Source organism: Cibotium barometz, chromosome 43 (assembly GCF_041138505.1).
Source record: "Cibotium barometz isolate CiBa-2024 chromosome 43, ASM4113850v1, whole genome shotgun sequence".
NCBI classification, from domain to species: domain Eukaryota; kingdom Viridiplantae; phylum Streptophyta; class Polypodiopsida; order Cyatheales; family Cibotiaceae; genus Cibotium; species Cibotium barometz.
In genome coordinates this window covers 12,707,991-12,727,625 of record NC_141088.1, presented here as the reverse complement: position 1 = coordinate 12,727,625, position 19,635 = coordinate 12,707,991, and the positions used below count along the sequence as shown (strand labels likewise).

The 19,635-nt window shown below is 44.6% G+C and overlaps 1 protein-coding gene across 12 annotated transcripts in view; it reads left to right on the top strand.

The window, feature by feature from the left end:
* Positions 1-19,635, top strand: part of LOC147613543 (DNA polymerase eta-like) — a 102,761-nt gene that overhangs the window by 71,119 nt on the left and 12,007 nt on the right. For 11 of the 12 annotated variants that reach the window (XR_015263212.1, XR_015263210.1, XR_015263211.1 and 8 more), the window contains 4 exons: positions 5,444-5,547; positions 5,643-5,762; positions 6,971-7,094; positions 14,711-14,824. Coding sequence is in view for 8 of the 12 variants with exons in the window: in XM_086781519.1 (XP_086637645.1) it covers positions 5,444-5,547; positions 5,643-5,762; positions 6,971-7,094; positions 14,711-14,824 (462 nt within the window). In the remaining 4 variants the exon portion in view is untranslated. The remainder of the gene's footprint in view (positions 1-5,443; positions 5,548-5,642; positions 5,763-6,970; positions 7,095-14,710; positions 14,825-19,635) is intronic. The other variant, XM_086781521.1, reaches the window with a different exon arrangement.

The window sequence follows — 19,635 nt, the reverse complement described above, 5'->3', positions numbered from 1 at the left end:
AGCCCAAAAACCACGAAAAATCGTAAAAAACAGCGCGAAAACGACGACAAGACATATTCAGGCTACTTTTTGAGGGTCTAAACGACAAAATCACGGACGACTCAGGGAAACTAAGTTGTAGTACTCCAAAAATACTATAACTCTCTCATACGAAGTTTTTTAGAATTCCTTTTGGATCACCCTAAAAAACGTGTTGCAAAACAGGGAAAAATTTCTCAAATTTTTTTTCCGTTTAGAGACAGAGATGGAAAATAGGTTTTAGGACCTCCTCTTCCATCTGGGAGGTTCCTAGCATACACTTTTTTCGAAAAAATATCTGATCATTCATATGCGTATAGCGCCTAAACTAATTAAACGGACACCTGTTTAATCCAACGAAGAGTACGGCAAGCCTCTTGAGGCTGTAACGGGCTGTGGGAAAGTATAAAAAGTTAAAAAAAAATTGTAATTGTCCATTAAGGAGCAGTTAGGCACTCTGACATGGCCACAATAGAGAGAGTACGAGGGATCACACAAGGACTAAACCCAATGGCTGACATCTTCGAGCCATTGAGATCCATGCCACAAATTCACCTCCCAATGTCATTGGCCATGCTTATAACAAGTATGTCATCGGGTTTTACACCCCCTGTCACTTCGATTCAACCGGGGTTTGGTCCTTTGCCTAACATTCTCGAAAATCCTATAAGTACCAACCCTTTCTTGGATGCCCACACCTTGGACATACTGACTAGTCTAGGAAGGGGGGTGGCCCAAGGACTTAGTGAGTCTCTTCCAACAAGAGCACTCACATACGGCCATACCTATAAGTACCAACCCTTTCTTGGATGCCCACACCTTGGACATACTGACTAGTCTAGGAAGGGGGGTGGCCAAAGGACTCAGTGAGTCTCTTCCAACAAGAGCACTCACATACGGCCTCAATGACTTACAAAAATACGGCCGTACAAATTTCTAAAATTATGGGCAAATATGATGGAACAATCGACTCTGTTTAATTCATTCAAATGGTTGAACAGAGATGTGAAGCCTTTGGAAATCCCAACTGCCCACTAAGGTACATGCGTTGAACTTATGCTTAGAGGGAAAAGCTAGTCGATGGTTCATCACATTGATGCTGGCGATCAAGCCCAACTTCAAAACCTTGAAATCAGCCTTTATACATGGCTTTTCTAGACAAGATGATCGGTGGAGTGCAACAACAGAACTCTATTCAATTGAACGTCGACCCAATGAATCCATTAGAGATTTTATCCCTTCGGATAAAACTCTTGGACTCACGTTGTGAGTCATGGGAAAAATTAAACGATGTTCAATTGAGGAGATGTTTCATGATGGGCTTAAAGAATAATAGCTTACACAACTTGATCATTGTAAGCAATCTGGAAACATTCGATCAATGTTGCAAAGAAGCAATACCTTTAGATGACAATATGCTAGAAGATGATTATGCTACAAGATGTTCCTCATCTAAACCAAGTGAAGCAATGGCAAAAGAAAGATTGATCTCGGAATTGACATTCCCAAAATTTTATGCAGCCTTGTTTAAAACCTTACAGCCAACATTTGTAAGAGAGAATGTAAATCTTCAAAACCAAACATCCTTAATACCTATAAAAGTGACGAGCGAAATATCTTGTGTTGAATGCAATCACTACGACCATCCCAATCCTCATTGTACATACAAGGTACCTGTTTTTCTATACTGCATATATTGTAAAACCTTTGACCAGGATACTAAAAAGTGTCCCACTTCATCCACAATGGACTCAAAACCTCTATCTTCCGTGCACCGAATAGAAACTGTCCAACGGGTAGAAACTGCTCAGGAAGCAGTTAATCAGACACTTCAGTATTTCTATTGTTGTGGACCTCACAAGGTGGCAAACTGCACAGTTTGGAATACTTCCATGCCCATAGCCACTGACACCTTGCGACCAATGTGTGAACGATGTGGCATAGATCACATGTTCCAAGATTGCCCAAGACGAGTTGCTTCAATGCAACTTGTCTCACAAAATACAACTCTTAATACCTTAAGTGTACAAAATGGGCAATTGTCCACAGTGCCATTGAATGTGCTTGTCTCACAAAATACAACTCTTAACATCTTAAGTGTACAAAATGGGCAATTGTCCAGAGTGCCATTGAATGTGCTTACACGTTTACAAGCCATGGCACGTGAAATAGTCTAAAGGAAAGCAAAAGACAATACCTCAACATGGGTAGAAGAACGTGCTTTAAAACAGAACCCAAAAGAGAAAACAAAACCTTCTAAATTCAAGAAAAACAAAAAACAAATTGTCGAAACCAAGGTCGAGTTAAAAGACAGGGAGGAAAAGGAGTCTATACAGGACATAAACCCAAAAGGGGACATAAACACGAAAGAGCCAAAAGCTATATAAGATGCAGAAGCATCCACATCAAAGACCACCACACAAACCTCAACACCCATATGTACGACGCAGGATACTAAAACCCAAAAGAAAATCCGATCTCGTTGCATGGGTAAACATAATGAAAAACTGACAAACCAAAGAAAGTCAAAAAATGAAACAAGTTCTAGTACATTACTAAGTGAGGATGAGACAAGTTCTTACTATTCGCTCAGTGCACCACATAGACCAATCAAGAAACTAGAACCCACCCAACCACCCCAAATGCATAATAATGATCACATGATATATGCAGAACGCAACAAACAAGCTCAGGAGTGCATGCTTAGCATGGTTGAATGTCTTACAGGGTCACCGATTGTGATTGAGTGCCTCATAATGCCAAACCTACACGAGCAACCAAGATACAAAGCTTAGAGGAGTACCGCTTTCCCTTTCAAGAGGAAGACATACTCTCTACAGAAGAGTCATTTGAGATAGATTGTGCGAAAAGAACTATAGGCTTGAGAAAGCACGTACGGAATTCGATAATTTCCTTACAAGATTAAAACAGTCTCTCAAAATCTCATACGAAGGAATGCTCTTCTCTCATGACAAAGCCAGAATCATATCAACACTTGCACCTTTAAGGGCTCAACCTGAGTTATAATGGATAGCAGAGGTCCAATCCCCAGAGACTTTACATGGAGCACCCAAGGACGAACTACATAAAACAAGACTGTCAGGATTTACAAGTTTCCAAACAGCCCTCATTAAGAATTGTCAGAGTGCCAAGTGTGCCACTGTACGTATTGGGTACGCTTGAAAAAGCTGAGACCCAAACAGAGGATGAAAGTGAATGGGAATATGAAACAAACAAAGGATCTGAAAGCTGAAACAATAACCGAAACACCCATGGTTCCTTTGGAAGATTCTATCATGGTATGGTTGGATTTCCCTACAGGCAATGATGTTCAGTGCAAGCGCAAGGCGGAGGGGGAGCAGGCAGCGAGGGCTGCAGATGGCAGAGGGGAGGCAGAGTGGAGGAATGGAGTGAAGGTAGAAGGGGAGTTGGCAGTAAGCGGGGAAAGTGCAGGGGGCACCTGCCGGGGGGGGGGGGGGGGTAGAAGAAGGCTGGGCACAGGCGAGGGGGGTGCTAGCGCGCAGGGGGGAGAGCTCCAGCTCGAGTTTTTCAGTATAGATTTTGACCTCCTGGCATTGCCAATACAGCTTTGCTTTTATTGAAACCTTCAGGGCCTTGGCTTCCCCTTTTAAGGGAATCCCTGTAAGAGCTGTCCTTATTGCACGCATCAAGAGATGCCGAGTGCAGCAGCAAAACCTTAGATCGATATGCTTCTTGTGCAGCCGCTCCCTTTGTGTTCCCTTCAGTCCAGGTGACACGCTCCGTTCAGTCCAGGTTGCCTAGTGACATTAGTCCCAAGATTGCAGTCTTAGATCAATTTGATATAGAAGGCATAATTGGCTATTGACTCAGCATCAATCAAACATTTTGAATGGGCTTCATCCAACCTTGTTCCCTGCTGAGAATCCTCGGAAGAGCTTGCTGAACCTTTAGGAACCCGGAATCCAGAGCTTGCGGAACCTAATCCAGCGCTACGCTTGCTGAACCACACAGGAAGCCAGGAATCCTTGGAACAACTTTTTGCTGAACCAAATCTAGAGCTTGCCTTTGCCTAGCTCGGATAAGGGATGCAATCTCTGGAGCTGCCCTATCAATATGCTAAATTTGTTCTTGAAGGATGTGTTAAACTTGTGGAGAGGGGCCTTGGTGAAAGTCCATCGGGTGCTAGGGGTCGACTGCCGTGTGGGTGATAGTATGGTCGGCAATGTAGGGAAAATCCTTCCAAAACTCCCCTCCAGGTTGGAGGCTGCGAACAATGAGTTCCGATTTCATGAGAATCTCAGAGGGATTGTAAAAGGGCTCTCTAGAAGTAAGCAAAGAGCTGAACAGTATCACCAGAGAAGAGCAGCTGATTCCGAGCACAGTAGATGGTCCACAATGCCCAGAGTCTACTAGTCCAGTCAAGGAAGTTTGTATAATCAGGCAGTGGAGGAGAAAGACAGCCAAAAAGCCAAAACATTCGCCTGAAATGCCTCCTAGGAAAATGAGCCCGAGGTATCCAGATAAATCATCAAGAAAACCTTGAGAGTGAAAGCAATGCCAAAGAAGGTGAGGCATTGTCTCTTTAGGATGGGAGCACCACCTACAAGATGCAGTGGCAATATGCCTCCGTGCCAAAAGAGTTCCCAATAGGAATACCCCAACCAGACATCTCCATAGAAATAGTCGCTCCTTGAGGGGCAATCTGCTCTTCCGATTATTTCAATGCAACTTTCCACCATGCAAGAGATTTCGACATATGCCAGAGGTGATTTGCATGATCCTAGAGCCATGGAGGTGATAAGTAAGCCTTGGTCGCAAACAATTGGTAAAAAGGTACAGGAGTATATACTGGAAGCTGCCTATCAAAATGCCAGTATTGAATTCTCTTTGTCTCTTCAAGCATTGGGACTGGCTGAAAAGGTTGCATCATTTCTGAAACGACTCTCGAGATTGGCCTGTTTGTGATGCATCCCCAAATTACATTGCTAGACGGCTTGTGGAAAGGTGAAAACATAACCATTTTCATCCACGGTCACACACACACACACACACACACACACACACACAACACACAAAAAGCAGTTGACAGATTCATTGACTTAACCATAGGCCCGACAGCTCCAAACTACCCCAGAGCATAGGAAAGGGCTTGGTTATCTCCTTAAGCTAGAAGTTGTTGCTTTATTAATGAAATTTTTTAATGGAGCTTGTCTTGCAGATGCTTGCTAAGCTTGCAAGTGGGACACCCCAAAACACCTCCCCCACCCCCCCCCCCCCCACACACACACACACACACACAAAAGGCAGTTGACGGACTCACTGACTTAACCATTGGCCCGACAGCTCCAAACTACCCCAGAGAACAGGAAAGGGCTTGGTTATCTCCTTAAACTAGAAGTTGTTGCTTTATTAATGAATATTTTTAATGGACTTTGTCTTGCAGATGCTTGCTAAGCTTACAAGTGGGATGCATAAACCTGCACAGCAGACTTTGGTGCCTTCATCATCAGTACCCAAATTACTTGCAACTTTGCCCATTAAGAAGATGTAAATGACATTCCTTATCGATATACTCTAGAATAGCAAGAAAGCATATGCATGTTGGCAATGGCGTGACATAGAGATTTTGTCTTTTGATCCAGGAAACAACTAGGAGGAAAGCTTGGAGACTCCCTGCAGGCTGATTTACAAGTCTCGTTTGTTGGTGATTTGTTGCAGTTCTCAGAATCAAAACTACAGGATCTATATGGTGTCAACACAGGGTACTCGTTTTTCTGCCCAATTCTTTTTTGGTATTCAAATGGGAAATTGATGACAGTCCATGTCTGAGAAGCCCCATTAGTTGTGAGTGTGCTTCCCTCCCTCCCTGGCCACACCCCCAAACCCCACCACTCCCCTCCCCCCCTCGGGGAGCCCCAATCTCCCTTTCCACTCCTTCTGTTTTGATTATTGCATCCCCGCCTCTGCCCCTCCTTGACAGCTCTATCCTCTTAACTCTCTTCCGGCCCTGTCTCCATGCGGCAACCCCTGCTGCCCATTTTCTACAAACCCCCCCTCCGCCTTGGTTTCTTTGTCTGCCCTTCTTTGCTCCTTACCTCTTCAGCCTCTCCTCGGTTAGTGTTTGCTAACTACCATTTTCGTGCTGTGGACCTCCAGCCCTTGGCCTCTTTTGTGGCCTTCCTCGAGGCCACCACCTTGGTTTGTAAGTTCGCTAGCAGCAGACTTGTTGGTGCATCGTCAACATGCAGCTTATTGGTAATGGGTCCAAGTTTTACTTGGCCTCCCTCACGGCGAAAAGACCACCTCATTGAGCCTTGTTGGAGTACCGGCGGCTACTACTATTTGGGACGACGTCAGTGGATTTCCCCTGTCGGTTGGTAACCTGCGCCTTACGAATGCCATCAGCTAGTCTTGGCCACTAGTGAGCATGGAGCTTGATTTTACAGAGAGCTGGATGGCTTGTACAATGTTGAGGCACAGGTGGCCCAACTCTTCATCTTCTTTCACTTCAGTGTTGCAGTATAGTAGGGGACTTCCAGTTACCTACATTGTGAGGGCGATAATCCTGCGGTTGCTTGGAGTCAGGCTAGTGCCGAGTGGTCTTACATGAAGACACCCATCCCGCTCCCACCTGAGCTCCTCCACATCCAGGGGATTATCTCTACTCCACGTTCAAACCACACCCAATACCTCATGAGCTGAGGGGGACTCCAGCAAAATCTACAACCACTTCCCCTAGGCACGCGGATCTACGTGTGGACTTTTTGTTGGTTTGTTAGAGGTTGTAGCCACAACCACCTGGCCCCTTCCTTGCCAGTGGGGGTGGTGGCTTCTTTTGTTTTCGACAATCAGAGAGGCTCTAAGAGAACTGAAAGGAAGTATTTGTAAAAAATATGGATTGTTTTTAATTTTAAATTGCAATTTAATAGCGTTTGTTGAACCTTACCTGGTATATTTTTTGGTAATGCAGCGCCTGGTTATGGAATGTAGCAAGAGGCATGAGTGGCGATGAAGTGAAGGCTCGGACTCTTCCAAAAAGTCACAGCTGTGGCAAAACATTTCCAGGTCCTAAAGCTTTAAAGATCCTGGGAGATGTAAGTAATTTTACTTTTGCCATTTAGTCGTCGTGTTCTCATGTCCTGAGAAGCTTTTGTTTACGTGTGAAACATGCCTAATATTCTTCCATATGTCCACGTGGGTACACATGTTTGATATGGATGCGTAGTTTCCTTTATTCAGTTCCTTTTTTCTGAGAAAGTAATATATTGAACTAGATATCAGGGTTTGAACTGGAGTGCCGAGGTGGACAAGTGCGTGGGATTTGATGTGGAAATTCCTCTATTGTATCGGCACAAGTCATTATGGAATTCAGCCCTTCCATGGCTGAGGCTGATTCGCACAACGGTTCTATCTGTTTTATAGGGGTTGAGGGCAGTTCTTCACTCTAGCATGTGGCCTTGTGGCCCCACTTTCTTACTTGAGATTTATGTAGGCTAGTGGCCTTTGTACGTTGTTTTGTTAATACAACTCCTTGTTACGAAAAGAAAAAAGAAAAAAGAGAGGATTATGTTGCTGCCTGGGGGGCTTGTGTAGCCCGGATAGACTAGAGCAGCGCCACGCGGACAGAGAAGAGCCCCTATGCACGGCTAGAAGAGAGCGCCTGTGTGTGGTGCACGAGCAGAGGCTAGGGGCGGAGGGCCATGCCATCATGGGGGGCCGTGCGCGCACGCGAGAGAGAGAGAGAGAGAGAGAGAGAGAGAGAGAGAGAGAGATGAAATGAAATGTTATATTAACGTCTTCAAAAGGCCAAAGTGACCTATGAGACCAAAGTTACAACCATGTGACATCTAATACACTGTCTGTCTGGAACAGAAAAGAAAGAACTGAAGGTAAGTATCTAGCCCTACAATACATCAGTAGGGAGCATCCGGAAGCAGCAACTAGGGAGAGTGGGAAGCGAATGCTACTAGTCAAAATGGGGTACATGAGTACATGGATACAAAAGTGACAGTGAGTACAACAGTATATGGCTGGAGTGGTAATCATCCTAGGAGTTCTAGGATAGGTCTCTGCCGGATGGCCTGGATATCTGCCATAGTGAGATGCCTGGTCGGACGAGCTCAATGCCTCGCAATGATGCTCTGAATCCTCCAATGTAGGCACCATCTCCGATGTGAGGATCCGCGAACCCTCGGGCGTCTGGATGTGCCCAACTGGATAGCTCTCTCAACTAGAGTCCCACGGGGTGCCCACTGCTGGGCTGTCGACTGTGTGCCCTCCCGGGTAGTCCCTCTAAAGAAGTCAGTAATCTGTCTTTGTGTGGACTCCTTGCCAGTCGGGCATCTGCTCCTGAAAGAAAGATATATTAAGCGTCTACTAAAGACCCAATGGGCCTATGAGACCAAAGTGGTACAATAATGTCCATGGCATATCTCATCATGGAATGGAAAATAAAACAGAATGAAAACATAAATATAGCTATCTCACTGGGGTGATACAAAACTGTCCAAGGAAAATACTAAAAGCATAAAAACATGGGAGCAACATCAGCTCCGAGTAGATGGTATACCACTCTCCAAAATGTCAAGCATGGGGTTGACGAGTATGGCCGAGAGGTCTCCCTCAGCTATGTCACCGTGGTCGGGGGCGTTAAGCCCTCGGGAGAGAGAGAAAGAAAGAAAGAAAGAAAGACCCCAAGGGCCTATGAGACCAAAAGTAATACAATGGTACCATGGATATACTGAGCCATGGAAAACTGAAAGAAAAAGTAAAATGAAAACATCTGACAGTACATGTGATTAACAGATGATCCTGTATAGAGTGAGATATGCTGTGATCAGCTAATGTTGATACCCGCCTTGGCCAGAACTAATCTGATGGTGGAGTGCAAGGTGGTTCCAAACGTAGTGAACGATACGTACAGTACGTTTGGAAAACGTGTTGAAAAGATTCCAAACGTAGTGAACGTTGCCCCCCGATATATATACTTAATACTTATAAACTTTTGAAACATGAAGTTTGAAGATTCGTCAATGAACATTAAAGCACTTACTAATACTATACAACCTTTAATTTCAATTTTGCACAACTTACAACTTAGTACCTTACAAGTCACAAGTGACAATGGTAAATGCAAATATCAATAATCAAATAAAATAATTAAACAATGAACATAAATGAAAGTGAGATGGATCAATCATCATGGATAAATGATAAATCTGAAATCATAAGATTGTAGACATATGTCATACAATGATACATGAATGATGATTCCTAGAGGCTAGTCACCAAAAAAAAAACTATAAACTATAAACTATAGTAGCATCTAGCTACTCATCTAAACCAGATGAGGACTCTAAAGAAACATCTCCATCCGTCAACATGTTGCCATCCGACACATAGTCAGGCTCTCTGACCACCGGTACTCAGGAATGGTGTCACTCGTATCTATGGGCCATCAGCATCTAGAATACTCATAGCTCATGATCAAGCACGTGTAGCTCTCTGTGGAGCTCTCGGTATCTCTCCTCCTGCTCGTCTCACAACCAGTCCTCCCGAAGCTGAGTCTCCGCATCAATACTATGAGCAAGGAGCCTATTAAAGATAAAGGGATCCACCTGATGTGACATGGCACATAACACGTATCAAGAGTCAATACTCATGAGGTTACTCATGAAGTTTATTATTTAATAATAAACATTTCAAGTTGGCAAGTAATTTACCTCCTTCACACCAGTGGCTGTCTTGAGTGTGCGCAAAAGACGGAGGTTGGATCGACAAAACACCAACCTCTCTATCTGCTAAGTACTCAAGTGATTACGGATCTTGGTGTGCACAAGAGAGTATGCACTCCAATTCCGTTCGCATGCACCAGGAGAGCAACTCTGCACATGCCACATAGCACTTGCCACTGGCAAATGTCAAAAGACAAGATTACACATTGGCTGCATTATACAAACTAAGAACTTTAAAGTTACAAACCTGAGATAGCAGTCTAAAGACCACTTTCTGGACAGTTTTGGCCTGGTATCCATGGATGTCCCACCACGTAAGTGGTGGGACAACCTGAGATAGCAGTCTAAAGGCCACTTTTTGGACAGTTTTGGCTTGGTATCCATGGATGTCCCACCACGTAAGTGGTTTCGCCCGCCCTTCTTGAACTGCTGAGGCACTCAACTTGCCAAAGGCAACTCCCACCTGATTGCGGTAGACGACCAACTCCTCATCGAAGGTCACCATGTCATCGTAGCTAAGCACTTGAGACACATAAGCATCCTTGAGCAAATTGAGTTGCGTGTCTGTTTGGAGCTCGACCTTGTTGAACATCGGATGGAGTAATGCTACAATCCCATGAATGGGATGACGCATGTAAGTCCATCGCGAGTCAACAATGGCCATCACCTCGCCACATCTGACATTCCAAATTCCAAATTAGATATCCAATAGTAAGTACATCATATAACCAAAATTACAGCACATACCATAAATCATATTACATAATAGATATTAGATATACCTAGTAGGAGTGATAGTCAGCGAGGTGACTAATGACACCATCTCTCTCATCCGATGAAAATGATGATAGAGGAGTCCCAATGTAGAGCCCTCCATGTCACTGAATCGGATGAAGATATGCATGGGTTTGAGGAGCTTTGCTAAGCCCTCAATATCAAACCAAAAGGACTCATCCAACAATTTGCGTTGGATGTATCGAGTGGGCTCGCTGGTCGAATCACGCATCTCCCTCCATGCCGGTGATACCACGGAGGCTCGAAGTGCATCCTATACCTCATGTAGCCTGCTAAGCACAAGATAGATATAGGCAAATTGTCTTGGATGGCCGCACCATGTCCAAGTGTGAGTGGGATCGGAAGATAGATAATGCCTGGTGTTTCTTCCTGAAGAAGGTAGTGATGCGTACGGCCTCATCCACAACCGGATTCACCCATCAAAGCTTCCCTATGTCCTCCATCATGAGGTCCAAGCAGTGTGCAGCACATGGAGTCCACACAATGGATGGGAACATTGCCTCAATCATCTCTCCCATGCTCTTGCAGTTGGACGCATTGTCCGTAATGACCTGCACCACATTCTTTGGGCCAATATCAATAACAGCCCGCCTGATGTGCTGGAAGATGAATGCTGCAATGATCCTCTCCCCTGCCTTGCCTGAATCCACTGCACGCAAGAAATATGTGCCCATGCAACTAGAAACAAGGATGTTGATGATATGTCTTCTCTGCACATCACTCTATCCATTTGAAATGATACTACAACCATGCTTCTTTCAAGATGATCTTATTGGCTCTAATGCATTCTCTATGCATTGTTTCTCATCCTCTAGCATGGTTGTCCGCATCTTCTGGTAGTCTAATCCAGTCCAGTTCTCACATGGACCTACATCAGAGACGGCTTTAATCATTCTCTTCCACTGATCTGTGCGAAGGACATTGAAAGAGATATTGCACTCAATGAGAGTGCGCTCTATCTCTATCTCTGCCTTCCGCTGCCTCTTCTTCACCCATGAGGTTGGTTCAATGTACCACATAGAGTGGTCTGATGGTGTCGTCTTGCACTACCACCTGCTGCAATATTCTCCACATGAGACTGTCCATCATCTACTCTAGCCCTCTTTCGGCTAGGACGTGCACTTGAACCTGAACCTGTGGATGGCTCTTCCACTGAGCCTGCTAACTGTGACATCTGTCCACCCACATATGAACATGCTGGCCCCCCAACAACTGAGGGGCCCATATGCGCAGGTGTATCTAGCTGCTCATCCTCAATGATGACTCTACTATCCCTACCAAGTTGTGATCCGATGAAGATCCGTGGGTTCTCCTGCCGAATCTCATCAACCGCCTCTTGTGGTGCATTTGCACATGGTCCAACGCCGCCCCCCGTACCTTGGCCAACATGATAAATAACACGAGTGGATGTGCTAGTAAATATTCCTCCATATTATTTGTTAAAAAAATGAAAGGCGAACGCACGTCAACATCACGTTTTTTTTTCTTTTGTTTCTTACGTGCGTGCGGCTCTCTCTCTCTCTCTCTTCGGCGGTGGGCACTTGTGGGCTGGTCGTGTTGGGCTTCGCTGCTTGCTAGTAGCTTGGTCGTGCTCGGCGCTCGCTCATCGTAAGAGTCTCTCTCTCTCTCTCTCTCTCTCTCTCTCTCTCTCTTGTATGTATATGGGCTCCACCGATCCATGATGATTCATAGTTGTATCCAGACACATGCACACTTTTTCTTTTCTTTCTTTTCCTTTTCTTTCTTTTTCTTTTCTTCCGATGACCGGAAGAACACAGTTGTATTATTTTTTGTCTCATAGGCCGACTTTGGCCTCTCGTAGACGTTAATATATCTTTCTTTCTTTCTCTCTCCCCCCGCCAGCGGCCACTCTCTCTCTCTCCCCACCACTCTCTCTCTCTCTCTCTCTCTCTAGACTCTCTCTCTCACCCCCACAAGGCTCTGACTCTCTCTGCTGCACCTCCTCGGACCCTTACACACAGGCTGAAATTTTATTTGTATTGTGCTTGAATTTTGAAATATATTTTAAAACCCTCGAGTCGTGACTCGTCTTGACATTTCTCCATTTTCTTGATTGCTTTTTGTGCATATGCCATAGTAGCTCTCACGTTCACTAACGTTTCCAAACATTAGTGAACGTTTCAATCGTTGTAAACGTTTGGATCCTATCCAAACTGCGTTTGGATGCAACCTTGGTGAAGTGAATGTCAGGCCTCTATGATGGGAGCGTGACATGTCGGCGGAGAACCTCACAAATCCGTCTCTGTGTGGTAGAGGGTCCTGATGCTCTGGGTCGGGGACATCTAGCTCGCAGAATGGATTGAGCTCTCTCACTAAGAACTCCTCTGGGGCGTGGAGTTGGAGTGTGGGTATGGGTGGTGGGCTCTGATGTTGTAGTAGAGGAACTATTGTGGGCAGTAGATTCCGATGTGGATGTATGTACCACAAAGAAATCTGTGATGGCTCTCTGTGAGGTGTCCTATCGGAGCCGGGGCTGTCTCTGAGCATGCTGCCTCAACACTACATCCTTGTGTCGTCTGAGCTCCATCAAGTACATGCCCACGCACCGCTGATTCTCAAACTGTATCACCCGTGTGAGTGGTCCGAATACCTCTCGGAAGAGGCAATGGAATCTCCCCTATATCTCATAGTAAGCCGGGCAATTGAGCACATAATGGGCCTCATCCTCTACTGCTTCTGTGATGCATACTGTGCATGTCCTCTCCTCATGTGGGATATCCTTAGCTCTGCCAATCTCTACTCTGAGGCAAAGCTTTATCAAGGTTATATCCAACAAGTACAATAGTCCTAGAGCACATGCATTTTATAGTCCCAATGCCCATGTGCCCTGATCCCACATGTAAATGACCCTAAGCCCATGTGCATGTGCATCCTAAAAATACTTTGTTACATTATCTACAACTAGCATAAGACTGATGTAATCTGTTCATCTCAGTATCTCTCTCATGGGGTGTTGTAAGACAGAGAAATCCTCATCGGATAAATTTGCCCCCCAGAAGACTGCTCCATACATCAAGGCTAGTGTGACGAGGGTGTCAAAAAGCCAACCCTTCATATTGGGCTCCTAGAAATGTCGTTGGAAGCACTACTACTCAAGTAAGCTCAAGGCTACATATCCCCGTGTCACTTTGGCATGTGCTACGGGAAGCATGGTGAAGTGTGGGCCACTGAAAGTGACACCAAGGTAGACATAGGATGAGACAATCTCCACAGGATCCCCTCTCTATGTGAAGCTCAATCTGGATGTGAAGGCGTGGGAGGTATTGAAGACCATTACCTTGGTTTTACTAGGTTAATAGTGAGGTCCCACTGACTGAAAAGGTCCTGTAAGGCATCTCATGTCTTTGAAGCCCCTCGGCTGAATCTGAAAGGAGGAGGATGTCATCTGCTGAACATAGTAGGGGGATCAATATGCTTGCGAATGTGGGACCCGCCCTGCCTAATCTGTCAATGAAGGTGGAGATCCCATCAATGTAGAGGCCAAAAAGAGTGGGTGATAGATGGCAGCCCTGTTTTACCCCAATAGTGTTGGAAATCTCCTACAATGTACCTACTAGGGCTCTCACTCGTCCAATGACAGATTCATAGAGGGCGATGATGCTCCAAACCATGGCAGATGGGATTCCTATCTCCAGTAGATGCCGTAGAAGATAGGCTCATGTTACAGTATCAAAAGCTTTGCGGAAATCCACAAAGCAGTAGTAAATCCTCTGATGTTGTACTCTACTCTCCTCGATGATGGTAGAGAGAGAGAGAGAGAGTTATATTAAACATCTTCAAAAGACCCAATGGGTCTATGAGACGAAAAGTGATACAATAGTGTCCATGTAATCTCATCATCGTACAAAACAAAACAAAGACTAGAGCTATGAGTTGGGAACATCAAATCCGAGCCACATGATACAAAATGGGATCGCCATCATCATACAGCCCATGGAGAGAGAGAGAGAGAGAGAGAGAGAGAGAGAGAGAGAGAGAGATTAATGTCTACAAAAGACTTGAAGGGCCTATGAGACCATGAATAGTACAATGATACTGTGGGTATACTGTGCCATGGAAAAAATAAAAAAGAACGTGAAACTGGAGAGAGAGAGAGAGAGAGAGAGAGAGAGAGATTCTTAAAGTACTTAGTGGAGTGAAAAAGTTTTTTTTTTCTGCAGGTCGAGCATTGGATGTCAGAATTAGCAACAGAGCTACAAGAACGGCTTGATGTCGATCTCGAGCAGAATCATCGGATGGCCCATCTTCTGACCGTGCATGCGGGAACAAATCATGTAAATCAAAACAAAACAAAAATTATCAATTTTTTTCTTGCTACTTTTAGCTCTTGTACCAAATACACACACACACACACACACACACATACATATATCTTTGAAAAAAAAGCTATGTTCTATTTCTTCACTGTGCAAAGAAAGAAGTCCTCAAAAAAGATGTAAACTTCTTAAAGAGCAGTCACAGAAGTTAAAAGCACTAAAAAAACAAAGCCAGTTGCCCATCTGGGTGGATGGTGTCAAACAAAGACTGATGCAAGGATTGACAAAAGTAGGGATAGTGTGCAATCCTATGGAATGAAAAACCCACTGATTTCTTGCATGCCATATTGTCCACAAAGCCCAATATCTAGTCCAGATTAGAAAGGGCTGTGCATGATCCAATGTAGAAGGCCACCGGCCAAAGAGCCAAAAAAATCTAGAGAACGAATACCTTGGAAATCTGAGTTGAAAAAATGGAAAATTTAGCAAAGGAAACTTTTGGTCTGCGGACCAAAGAAGATGCATCATTGTTTCCTTTATGCAATGACAAGAAGTGCATTTTGCTACAGCTATGTGTCTTTTTTCAAGAAGTTCTCCCACTGTGAGCACTCCCAACAAGCATCGCCATAAAAACAATCCAGATTTGAGTGGCAATTTACTATGGAAAATTTTGTTTAGATTTTGTTTCCACCAATGGGTTGTCTTAGTGAGAAGCCAAATCTTATTAACTCGATCGACAAACCAAGGCGCAGGAATAATCAACTTATAGAGCAGCCGAAGCCCGAGGAAAGAGAATCTAGGAGAAGGTCCAGGATCTGCCCTATAGAAAATCAAATCCTCCGTTCTTTCACCATTGGGAACAACCGTAAGAGGAGTAAAAGGCTACAATTGTTCTTGTAACATGCGCCATGAAGGTCTATAGTGCATACGCAACTGCCAACGACTTTGAGCTTGAGGAAAGGACAAAGCATTTCCTTCAACATCAACAACATCTTGGCAAACCCAAATGCCTTTTATAGAAAGAAAGTAAGCTCGCCGAGGGGAACAGAGAGCCAAAGGAGTAGGGAATGCATGGCTCCAAAATTTCTTTCTTGTCTCAAAGTATTAACAATCTCAGGAGGTTTACCTAACCATTGAATATATTGTAGAATAAGCTTGCAGTCTACCTAACCAACCTTGTCGAATAGATCTACCCAAAACCCATCGAGGGGATAAGCCTCTTCCCAAAATGCATTTTGCAGTGCTATCTCGATATAGCCAGTAAATTATGTTCTGCATTTTTCGACTCAAGCCCAACTTTGCCATAACTTTTGCAATGTAATCCCACTGGACTATATCAAAAGCGTTAGCAATATCAACTTGCAATAATAAGATCACATTGTGCTTGGTATATTTTGCATACTCTATGCCAACATAGACATTAGCAATGTTATTTGTTATTTGTCTACTACGAGACACAAAACCATATTACGTTGGATGGATACCCCTATTCAAAATGGTTTTGAGTCGATTAGTGGTCATGTTAGTGATCAATTTATAAATCACTGGCATCAAGGTAATAGGGCGCCAATCAAAAAGTTTTTGAGTCTTGACACAAATTCTTTTTTGTCACCAATCTTATCAGTCCTTCGTGCCAAGAAAAAGTTATGACGCCCGAATTCCAAACCTCATTGATCATAAGCAAAAGTGATTCTTCAAGCATAGGCCAAAATTGCAAAAAGAACTCCATGGTCAATCCATCCCATCTTGGAGTCTTCCATTTACCAAGTGTGCCCTGTTTAGTTCCATACCTGAAAAGATAGGCTCAAATCAACCACTTCATCTATGTCCAGAATGTTAGAAACATGAGATAGAAGCTCCTTCAGGAGTCATCTGTGGCGGTGTTGCAAAAACATACTGAAAATGCATCACACATTCATACTCTAGTTGGCGTATGTCCTGTGTCCAATGGTCATCCTCTTTCATCACTCTAGATATACATTGTTTTTGTCTCGAAACATGCAAGCTTTTGAAGAAAGCTTTCCCACCGCTGGATGAAGAACAACTGATGGCCAGGTTCATTCGGGGACTGAACAAACCTTTAAATATCCTAGAGTATTGAGAGGCAATGCATGCTTTGCATAGACAATATGATCCTCCTCTTGCTAAGATAGCATGCGAGTATGATTGTTCTCCTCCAGAAAGTGCAGCATTTTTTTCAGCTGATATATACGTTGTCTTTCATCCCCCAAATACCATTTACCATATTCATTGATAACCGTTTGCATATGGGCAGCAAAATGATACCATGCAATGTCTATGTTCTCATACATTTCAGCCTGTAAGGCGTCAATAACATCGATAGTCATATCTTGAAACAATGCATGTGAGAGATGGGAATTGTTCACCAATAGAAGCCGTTTTGTGGATAAGGAAACCTCATCAAGTGTCATGGCCCTGTGAAAATGGAGCAGGACAAGTGTGGGCATGGTGGTTGCAGGGTCAGAATATTTTATGATTCACATGGGGGGTGCCCGGACAGTGTTTAAGATGTGTGGACAATCCTAGGTGTGAAGGGGGGAACTAGAAACATTAAGTTTTAATGTTTATTGGAGTTTGCCCCTAGGCCTTAGTGGCCCTAGGAACTTATTAAAGTTGGGGCCCTAGGGATTAATTTGGGGAGGAGTTTTCTCTCTCTTCTCTCTCTCTCTTCCCTTTTTGGGGAATCGTGTAGCAAAAGAGGAGTTTCCTTCATGCGCTTGAATACTAGCGTGGAAAAGCAGGGAAGCTGAAGGCGGCTGCTGAAGACCAGTCTGGTTGCTGTTTTTCTGAGTGGAATCAGCCGTACAGCACTGTACGGCCAGAACTGGGCAAACATTCTCTCTCTTTCTCCTCTGTTGCTGGCTGCGCACAGAAACTGCTGCTGGAAACTCTGCGCATAGGCCACAGGCTGTACCAGCAAGTACACAGGCCGTACAGCCCTGTACGACAGCCATACAGTATACGGACAGGGCTGACGCATGCTTTTCTGGGTTCTGAAGCTGCAGGCGGCGCTTGTCAGGTGGCTGGACAGACCTGAATACTCTGATTCAGGTTGGTACAGGAGTGGACAGCAGGCTGTTTATGCAAGTACAACTCTTGGCACGTATCCCGAGGCGGTACAGACGGGTACAGTGCTGATTTTCAGATCTGTATTTTCAAGGACAGCATAGGAGTGAGCATCAGGAGGAGGATACAAGCAAGTGCAAGCACACGTGTGAAGCAGGGTTGTGGATTCAAGTGCCTGCAGGCACAGATTGGTGCTGTTGCTTCCTCCAGTGTTGTTTCACGAGCTGAACTTGGTAAGCTCTGTTTCTGTTCATCTATCTCTCTTTCTACTGCTTGATGTCTGTTGCAGATATGTGTTATCTGGCCCCCTTGTGAGAGGAGGGGTATGGCAGATTGACAAGGGATTAAGACAGAGATTGGACAGCACATGTATGTTTGAGCTGAGAAGATGTATCATGCTCTTGAGATATGCCAGATGTATGCCCATGGCTGGCCTGCTTTGTGATCTTGGCTGATCTGAGGGAGGCACAATGTGTTGCTTGAGGACACAGATCTGTGTGCATAGATCCTCTGTGCTGAGAAGGATTTGTGGGCCGTCAGATTGGACTTACAGGTGTAAACTCTTGGCTGGTCTTTGTGTTGTACTCAGCCATACATATTATTTTTAATTGAATAAAGAAATACCGCAAGGGGCGCCAAGCTTTGGGGCCAACAGGTGTCGTTGTGTTATCAGATTTGGGCACTCTAGCTCCAATCTGTGTTTTGTTTCTCATCTAGACTACAAGTGGACGGGTGATTGCTCCTACCGCACTCTGGTTTTCTATCAGAGGCCGGTTTCAAGGTTCCGTCGCCGGGACCAATCATCAACTTTCTGAAGGGGGTGAGCTCGTGGTTGCTTTGAAGAAAGCCATCGCTGAAAATTCAGCAATCATGTCTGATACAGAGGAAGAGTACTTCTATCATGAAGAAGAAGAGCAAGAGTCTTCTCCTGAAAGAGATCTATCTGAGGATATTTTTGCAGGAGAACAGGCTGCAGATGATGAGCCTTATGAAGATGTAACACAGCCAGAAGATGTGCATGGTAAAGAGGATGATGATGCTCGGTTCAAAGATCGCTTGGCTAGTGTTATGGATACTTTTATGCAGCTCACTCAGAGTGAGAGATTTGCTGAATTTTTGAGATCTCGCTCAGAGCCCCGCACAGAGCCCCAGAAAAAGAAGAAGAAGGTTCGTTCGAAGAATCTTCCTCAACGTCATAGTGGTACCACTCCACAGGATCCATCTCCTGCACAGTTTCCGAATATGCAGCATGCTTTTGGTGCAAACCCACAGAGTTCCTACTATGGACAGCCACCTATTCCTCAGCAGAACATGCATCCAGGTTATTTTGGTGGTGGCTCGGTGTTCCAATCCATGACTTGGGGATATCCTCAGGGAGGCATGGGTATGTATGGGCCTTTTGGAGCTAATTTTCAGCCTGGCATGCAAGGGAATATGTATGGTGGTATGCAGTCCGGTATGCAAGGAAATGTGTTTGGAAGCATGCAACCTGGGATGCAAGGCAATATGTTTGGTGGCATGCAGCCAGGTATGCAGCATGGAATGTATGGAAACATGGCTGGGATGTATGGTATGCCTGGTGTTGGAATGGGAAATGTTGACCCAATGATGGGTATGAATGTTGGGGGCAGCAATCTTACGAAACCACTTCCATATGATAATCTAACGCCTATGGGAAAGGCGAAGGATTACAAGGAAGGGGGAGCTGCAGTGAAGTTTGACACTTTCAGTGGGGCCAAGGA